This window comes from Myotis brandtii, unplaced genomic scaffold (genome assembly GCF_000412655.1).
Source record: "Myotis brandtii unplaced genomic scaffold, ASM41265v1 scaffold107, whole genome shotgun sequence".
Classification (NCBI taxonomy): domain Eukaryota; kingdom Metazoa; phylum Chordata; class Mammalia; order Chiroptera; family Vespertilionidae; genus Myotis; species Myotis brandtii.
Genome location: NW_005353629.1, coordinates 695,512 through 705,025, shown reverse-complemented (window position 1 = coordinate 705,025; position 9,514 = coordinate 695,512). Strand labels below are relative to the sequence as shown.

The following is a 9,514-nucleotide window of genomic DNA, read 5'->3' as shown; positions in this document are numbered from 1 at the left end:
GCATGAAGTCATCAGTCACTGGCAGCGTGAGAAGCGGTCGTGGCGGGGCCCGGGTGAGGCGGGGCTGGGCGGCTCCTCTGCCCACGCAGGTCCGCGGTGCAGGAGCCATGGCGTTGCCCTATCGATTCGCTGTGGAGACATCCCTTTCCAAGGGGATTGGACCGTAGCAGAGCCATCAGCGCATCGCGGAGAGCCGTCTGGCATTGATCTCCCCGGTTTCCTGAAGTCTCTCTCTCTCTCTCTCTCTCTCTCTCTCTCTCTCTCTCTCTCTCTCTCCTTTCTCTCTCTCTCCCCAGAGCCTCAGAGGGAAAGACGCAATGATTCTTCTCTCACTGCAGCTGCTGACTTAGTGCCCGGGTCTTCTCTCTTCACCTGGACGCGGAGACCAGCTACAATAATGCTAGATAGAAGGAGGGCACCCCCACGCCACGAAGGCCTTATTTCCCCGTTAGGCCTTCTATGTGCCGGGCACAGCGGTTCAGTTTAAAACGTTTGTTCCGTTTTTATTGCTGTAAGTTTTATGTTTGGAGTAGAGTTCACCCACAGTTAAGGTTGAGCTGATATTACTCTAACATAAAAGTTGTTTAAAGTCTGCTGTCCTTTGTATTACTGCTATCTACAAATCACTATTCATAACCTCAGTTTTTGACCAACCTTTTGGCTACCCGTTCTCATTTGGCAATGGAGTTCCAGATGATTCTCTGAAACAAATCGAACAAAGTAGTATTGTCATTAAATCTTTTGAGTTTGTTAGTTTATATGGTATGGCAAGCAATTGTAATTATAAAGAAATATTGAAATTGCAAATGTAAACAATATTTATAAATATAGTTCAGTATTTAAATATAAATATAAGGAAATAAAAAATAGCAATTGTAAATATAAACAAAGGTTAAATATAAGCAAACTTAGAGCCACTTATTTTTCAATCTTTGATTAGGCTCATATGTTTAAAAAATGAATAGCTTCAGATTTGACGGACGGTATTTATTTGTATCTGATCACAAAGTTGTTCACCTCACCCACATTGGCATTTTAATAGTAACCAGCTTAATATATTCGAAGGGAAGCCAGTTTTATATTGGGATCAATAGAAGAAAAAAAATAGACCAAAACAATTCATTAGAGCTTTACACATACCCTAAAGAAAAATTGTGGCAGCTTCTTAACACTCTAGATCCAATCACCCAGTGCCTTGAAGAAGCATTTATGGAGTTAACTTAATTCTCTTTGTATGACTTTTTTATGTACTCTTGAATAGGGTGCTTTTATTGCCAGTGGTGATATATTGTTTTGGTGTACTGCACTGGAGTTGGAGAAGTGCTATACTTTTAGTAATCTCAGTTGATGTCTTAAAATTAATAAACTTAATTCCAGTGTCCATTGATCCGTAACAGCTCTTCCTTTCATGTCTGTTGCCAATTGTAAAGGGTCAGAGAGTGACCCCATCCAGCCGTCACCCCACCTAACCTGGCTGGGCACCAGCTGTGAGAAGGCTTTGTACCTAGCACGGCATCTGCAGAGTTGCCAGCAGCACATCATCATCCCTTCTGGCCCATCATTTTGTCCGTGGCCCACAGTTCCTACGTGGACCATGTCTCTGAGCCCTGTCCCACCTTTCCTATCGCTTATACAAAGGACCAAGAGACCGAATATAAATGGGGAAGGGAGTAGGGAAGGAAGGAGTGGGACACAATGCTGCACAAAAATGGGTGTTCTCTAGCACTTCCTTAAAGACAATTGTTGCTTTCCCCACATCTGAAGACGTCATGGGTCTTTCGCCTGGTTCGACTGATATGGATTTTGACATCATGTCAAAAGATGATGCCCACACTCTTACTGCTATGCCATTTTTTTTAAATGGAGAAATTGCTCCCTTGGTTTGAGGCACAGAAGAATAGCTCCTAGTACAGTGATGGCGAACCTATGACACGCGTGTCAGAGGTGACACGCGAACTCATTTTTTGGTTGATTTTTCTTTGTTAAATGGCATTTAAATATATAAAATAAAGATCAAAAATAGAAGTCTTTGTTTTACTATGGTTGCAAAGATCAAAAAATGTCTATATGGGACACGGCACCAGAGTTAAGTTAGGGTTTTTCAAAATGCTGACACGCCGAGCTCAAAAGGTTCGCCATCACTGTCCTAGTACTTATCTTCACAGAAATTTCTGCATAAAACCCACACACTAGTTGTTGACACTCCAGATCATTGGAATGTAACCTCTACCAAACTTTCTTTGTGTCTATTTTTCAGCTGACCTACATTTCAAATTGTGAGGGCATAGGCCAGAAATTAATGGTGTGTTCGGGTGTTAGGCCTATTTATATGCTTGAGTTTTCCATTTGTAAAATGGGAATAGCGAAGTTTACATTTCCTTCATTCCAGGGACATCTTCTTATTTATATTACTAGAGGCCCGGTGCACGGATTCATGCACTGGTGGGGTCCCTTGGCCTGGCCTGCGGGGAACAGGCCGAAAACAGCTCTCCGACATCCCCCAAGGGGTTCCGGATTACGAGAGGGTTGTTCTCAGGTGATGCACCCCAGAATTGGGCTCCCTCCTCTCTGGTTTTGGGTGCCTCACCTGAGAATGGCAGCTGCCAAGTCACTGCAGCTTGGCAGCTCCTGCATTGAGCGTCTGCCCCCTGCTGGTCAGTGTGCATCATAGCTACCGGTTGGATGGTTGAATGGTTGGCCAGTCGGCCAGTCACTTAGGTTTTTATATATATAGATTATCTATATTACTTGCTTATAATGGCAGCATAGAAAGCAATTACATATTTGTAATTAAAACCTAAAGCACTGACATTCTTCTGTAGTAAAAGGTAGCTAGTTGTATAGGTTATAGAAGAATGTTCAATGGCAAACTATATAATTATTTTTGTACAAAATCATAAAAAGATTTTATATTTGTATGCAATTCATCTTGGGCTACCTTGGTATATTGCTTCTAATTTTGTTTTAAACTACTATTTCATCATTTATTGTTACTTATCCTTTCATCGTTTATGATAATAGATATCTCTTATAAACAGGCCAGACTTTCCAAGTACTAAATGACTAAAAATTTTTCATTTGAAATGTTGAGGGTGCAATGTGATGCTTTCACCTCACTGGGAAGCCGCTTACGTGTCTGCCAAAGGAGAGAACTGGGTCAGATGCCCTCTATGATCCTTTCTCATTCTAGGCATGCCGTGGTTTCATGCTCATTGAAACAGAACACCCCAAATGTGGATTGGTGTAAACATTACCCAGGTGTGCTGCCCACGGAGTTATCCTGGAGTGAGTCAGCATGCTTTGAGGATATGCTGCAATGTGACTGTCCACAGTGCAGTGAGCTGCAATGATCAGAATGGCATGGGGATGGCGGCCCTTGACTTGCTCTCTGGAAACCCAGCAACCAGCAGCAGTGAGACTGGCTGGTGGGAAAATGAAGGACAGTTCTCAAGTGTGAAAGCCCAGTTATGCTGAAACTGGGCAGAAGATCCAGGTCCTAGACCGGCTCACCCGGCTGAACTCACGCCTAGATCGTGCTTTCAGCAGAACTGTGATGAAGTCCTTTTAAGAAGAGAGTAGTGCCTCATTTTATCATCGAATTACAGTTGAGATTGTGGCGGGGTGCTAAACACTATTCAAGATCACCTCTCAGATGTTTGTTTCTGTAGAATACTATGAATATTACTCTCGATCGCTTTATAGATAGATATTTTTTAAATTGTCTTTGTAAATTAAGGAATATGGATGTTGCAGTCCCAGGGTAATGTCATCCAGGATTGAGAAGGTGTGGTCAAGGTTAAGGGCCGATTACTTTAGGAATGAATGTCAGTAACTCCTGGCACCTGACATCTCTGTTGTTGTCAGCGGAATCTGAAGGACCTGCTGTTTGCCAACCACATTGGAACTGTTTCTCAAAGAATGGCCCATTGACTCCTGCATCAGAATGCAGCTTCCACAGCTCACTCCTGGCTCATTTAATTGAAATACCTTGGAATGAGACCGTTTTAATAAGCTCCTCATGTGATTCTGATACTAGATAAAGTTTAAGACCCCTTATAGGCAGAGTGATTATGTCACTCTTGTCCCTAAACTTTATTTTTCCATTGACCCCACCCCCACTCTCCACCATCACCCCCCTGCCCCGGGCCTTCACCACCCTATTGTCTGTGCCCATGGGTTATGCATATATGCATACAAGTTCTTTGGTTGATCACTTCTCACCCACAAAGCCACAGAAGCAAGTTGAAAATATTTCACCTGTCAAATGTAGCTTCTGTGACCTTCCCTCTGCCTAGGTCTCCAGTTTCTTTCTCTCCTCACTACCCTCTGTGTGCTTAAAATTCTGAAACAAGGACTTTAGACTCTCCTAGCAGAGCGTGCTACTTCTTCCCTCCTTATCTGCACTCACCTGGAATGTTCCACCTTTCTTTCATTCCAGTTTCCCTCTCTCTGGAATGTTCTTTCTTTCCCTTCCCTTTCTTTCCTTTTCTTTTTTTTTTCCTTTAAAATACATTTTTATTGATTTCAGAGAGGAAGGGAGAGGGAGAGAGAAGGAGAGATAGAAACATCAATGGTGAGAGAGAATCACTGATCGGCTGCCTCCTGCACGCCCCACACTGGGGACGGAGCCCACAACCCAGGCATATGCCCTTGACTGGAATCAAACCCGCAACCCCTCAGTGGTCAGCGCTCTATCCACTGAGCCAAGCCAGCTAGGGCTCCCTTCCCTTTCTTTACATTACCCCTGGGCTAAGAGAGTATCATTCTTTCTCATATTGAACTATAAATGTAATGCTATTTTTCTGTCCATCTTTCCTGCCAGGCTATGAAAGGCCTTGAGAATAAAGGATAAATATGTCAGTGATTTGGTTGTAAGAACTTAACTTTGAATAAATTAATCAAGATAAAAGGAAGTATAGGTAAGAAGCTGCATAGCTAGAAGGCAAAAAAGGAAGTGTGTATCACCTATGTTTAGGAAGGACAGACACCAGAAAAGCCGCAGATCACACCAGGGGTTGGCAATTAGGGGTAAAAAGTACACACTACAGTGGGGCCTTGACTTACGAGTGTCCCGACAAATGAGTTTTTTGAGATACCAGCTGTCTCTCCGCCGATTTTTTGCATTGAGTTGATAGAGTAATTTGAGTTAACGAGCTCCTTAATGAGCTCCTTAACGAGCTCGGTCTCAGAACGAATTAAACTCATAAGTCAAGGCCCCCACTGTATGGCCCTAGCCAGTTTGACTCAGTGGATAGAGCATGGGCCTGCGGACTGAAGGATCCTGGGTTCAAATCCAGAGGCAGTGGCAGTGGGCGGGGCCAGGGCCAAGGCCCTTGCATGAATTTCATGCATCAGGCCTCAAGCACTATAATAAATACCCATATGTCATGTCACCTATGTGCATCTTTAAAATGAAATACTACAAATGGGCCTAAAAATGGCAAGCTGCACGTTTTTTAAATGATGTTTTATCTGTTTGTTGAGTAAGGTTACTACACTTTAAGGAAGTATTTCCCTATGGACATTTAGGTTTTCTCTGAGTTTGGGGTACTAAAAATAAACTTCAGACCCAGCTTCCTTCTCTTGTCTGTCTTTTCTCAATCCTTCACTGCCCCCTCTCAGGCTCACTGAACCTGGCTGAGCTGGCTCGGCACATATGGCGCCCGAACAGGGACTGAGTATGCCATGGCCGTGCCAGCTCGGCACAAATTGAAATTGTAAATTCATTTCCTTCCATCACTCTGTTCAGGGAAGTAAGTAAAGTGTGCATTTTCCTGGCAGTTGTGCTCTCCCTTGGCTTACTGAGAGATGCATGAGCCTTCTTGATGCTAGAGATGTTGATTTATACTAAGCTGTAGTTCTTAATGCCCTTCAGGGCCCACGGTCTGGACTGTGAATTTATTCTCTGGCTGACACCATAATCATCATCTTCATCATTGTTGCCAGCTTTATAAGTTTATTAAGAGCCTTATAAATAATATCAGATGTTTAATTTTTATCTATCCTCCCAGATCCCATTTTCCTGAACTATTTTTTAAAAATTTGTTTATTTTTCCCAAGATTCTTAGCACTTTTCATTTCGTTACAAGTGCCTTAGTGAAAAGCACATAGATTTTAAAATAAAAGATTTAGAATTAAAACATGATTCTGCCAGTTATTGGCTATGTGACCTTTTGCTGAGTTAAATTTTCTGAGCCTATAAAATGGGAACAATAATATCTACCTTGTAAGATTAGTATTGAGTTACATATATAAGTATATGTATTGCATCCTACATGCCAAGTACTTTATATACATTCTCTCTAACTTTTGGAGTAGCCACAAGCAGAATCAATTGGAAGGCAAATAGAGCAGACTAGGAAAGAATTGAGGAGGTAGTATGAGAAGTGGATGTGGTATAGAATGTCACCAAACTGGTTTGGCTCAGTGGATAGAGTGTTGGCCTTCGGACTGAAGGGTCCCAGGTTCAATTCTGGTCGGGCACAAGCCCAGGTTGCGGCTCCATCCCCAGGAGGCAGCTGATCAAGATTTCTATCTCTCTCCCTCTTCCTTCCTCTCTAAACTCAATAAAGTCTCCCTCTTCCTTCCTCTCTAAAATCAATAAAGATATGTTTAAAAAAGAAAGGAAGAAAGAAAGAAAGAAAGTCATCAGACTAAGACCTGAAGTTTGAGTTGAAAGTAGTTGAGAGCGATGGGTGTCAAGCAAAGCAAAAAAAATAAAAGCAGGTACAAAGGCCCTGAAAACAGAAAGAACTCAGTGCACTCAAAGAAGTGAAAGAAGTAGAGAAGTTCAGAACCGTGCAGAATAAAGGAGAGAGGGATTGCTGTTGTTGAAAGAGTAAAATCTGCAGGGCTTTGTAAATCAGAGTAAGAATTTAATCCTAAGGCAGTGGTTCTCAACCGTGGCTGCACATTAGAATCACCTGAATCTTTTTATCAGGTCTAAAGGGACAGGAGAGAAATGGGTTATTGCAGTGGTTCTCAACCTTGGCTGCACATTAGAATCACCTGGGAATCTTTTTAAAATCCTGATTTCTGGGCCTCATCCTCTGGAAATTCTGTTTCTTTGTTATGGGGTAGGGCCACAACATTATTAACAAAGAAACAGAATTTCCAGAGGATGAGGCCCAGAAATCAGGATTTTAAAAAGATTCCCAGGTGATTCTAATGTGCAGCCAAGGTTGAAAACCACTGCATTTAAGGGTTTTGAGCAAGGAGTAACAAGATATTTGCGTTTAAAAGGGTCACTTTACTTGCAGTGTGGCCACAGTGAATGCGGGTGGAAGGAATAGGAACTACTGCAACAGGTCACACCAGAGCATGCTGTGATTTAAAGTAAGTGGTAACTGGCCAGGGGAACAGAGAAAAATAAAACAATTCAACAACTACTGAATAAGAAACCTCTGAGACATATATTGAGGCCAGAATGCTGACTGTGACTGTGATTGATTCAGTGTGAATGCGGAAGAGGAAGAAATCAAGGATGGCTTCCAGGTGTCTGTGCTGAGCTCCCGGCTGGCTTGTAGTGCCACTTGCTAAGAGAGAGAACAGCTGGAGGTGGGACAGGTGGGAGGCCACCATAATGAGTTTGTTATTACACATGCTGAGCTGAAGACGCCTAAAGCAACCAGGTGGCTGTGTCAGTAAGCTGTTGGGCATTTGAGCTGAAGGTCTTTGGAATCCAGTTCATCAGCAAGCCCTTTTAGGTCTTCCTCCTGAATATATTCCAAACCGGTCCATTTCTCCTCTTCTACCCGGTTAACCTGCAGGTTCGGGCCTTGATCATCTTCACTTGGACTAATTCAGTGGCCTCCTCACTGGCTTCTCCGCTTCCCTATTTTGTTCCCATCTTTTTGACACCACATAGCAGTCTGACTGAATCAAATCATGGCACCTGGAATAAAGCCCAAACTCTCGGTCCAGACCTGTAAAACTGGATATGATCAGGCCTGGTTCCTACCTCTTCTCATCCCATCTACACCCCTGGTCCCCCTGCTCCAACTCCACACCCCTGGTCCCCCCTGCTCCAACTCCACACCCCTGGCCCCCCCTGCTCCATCTCCACACCCCTTCTTTCTGTTTTTTGTTCTTGCCTCACTCCCTGTACCCAGTGCTTAGCAAGCTTTGTCCCTAAATCTTGGAATGGCTTTCTCCTTTTCATTATTCATGGCACTGCTCGAATATCACCTCATCCAAAAAGTCTTCTCTGACCTTCTTATCCTTCTCCTACCCTCTCTCCCTGTTTTAGCTTCTTCATGGCTCTTATTATCCGAAATGATCTTGTTCACTTTTTTATTTATTTGTCAATTACTCACATCTTCTCATTAAAATTCAAGTCTGGGGAACCTGGGTGAGGTTCATGGGATTATTTTGTATTTATGTGCATTATTGTATTATATAGGATTGTATGTATTATGAATTATGTCTTAGTAAGCATGTGGAACTATAATTATCTCAAAATAAATTTCCTTTTTTTTAGTAAGTCCTGTGAAAGCTGGATTTTGTTTGTTGGGAACTGGGTCCCCAGCACCAGAATAGAACCTGGCATACAGTAGGCCCTAAAGCAGTGGTTCTCAACCTTGGCTGCACATTAGAATCACCTGGCAATCTTTTCAAAATCCTGATTTCTGGGCCTCATCCTCCGGAAATTCTGTTTCTTTGTTACTAATGTTGTGGCCTCACCCCATAACAAAGAAAGGTGATTTGAAGGTCTTTGGAATCCAGTTCATCAGCAAGCCCTTTTAGGTCTTTCTTCTGAATATATCTTGGTGATTCTAATGTGCAGCCAAGGTTGAGAACCACTGCCCTAAATAAATCGTATTAATAAGTGATATTTTTGGTTATGTTTACAGGGCAGAGAACACGAACAACAGCAGCCTCACCCCATAACAAAGAAAGGTGATTTGAAGGTCTTTGGAATCCAGTTCATCAGCAAGCCCTTTTAGGTCTTTCTTCTGAATATATCTTGGTGATTCTAATGTGCAGCCAAGGTTGAGAACCACTGCCCTAAATAAATCGTATTAATAAGTGATATTTTTGGTTATGTTTACAGGGCAGAGAACACGAACAGCTGGAGATCCTGAGCCGAAGAAGCGGGGACGCAAGGACTTAGTGTCGGCGTCCCAATGCTGGTCTTCAGAACTCGGTCCCCTATTCCAAGCTACCTCTCCACGAAGGGAGTATTGATGAGATGACTGAAGTGGTGATTAGCGCTGTCTTAGGCGATGCTCAGTCATCGATCATCTTTGTGGCCTATGATGATGACAACAGCGCAGGGTTGACGGGACCACCACCTTACAAGTGGGTGTTCGCTGATTCCCAGAAAGCAGACCAGGCCTGCTCGTTCCTTAACCCGCCCCGGGAGAAGGTGGCTGTGCACCGTGGCCTGGAAGGTTCTCTGCTGAGCCGGGTCCGGCTGAGCCTTGGGCTCTGCAGTTGCAGTTTCAGGTTGCAATCCCCGCAGGACCCCGAGGCGCTGCATCCTGCGCCGCCCCCTCCCCCCTCTCCCCGCCCC

General features: G+C 43.5%; 1 protein-coding gene across 1 annotated transcript in view; it reads left to right on the top strand.

Moving 5' to 3' along the window:
• The first annotated feature begins 9,190 nt into the window (after window positions 1-9,190).
• RNF125 (ring finger protein 125, E3 ubiquitin protein ligase) overlaps window positions 9,191-9,514 on the top strand; it is a 26,202-nt gene continuing 25,878 nt past the window's right edge. The window contains exon 1 of the mRNA XM_014541543.1: window positions 9,191-9,392. Within this exon, the coding sequence (XP_014397029.1) occupies window positions 9,191-9,392 (202 nt within the window). The remainder of the gene's footprint in view (window positions 9,393-9,514) is intronic.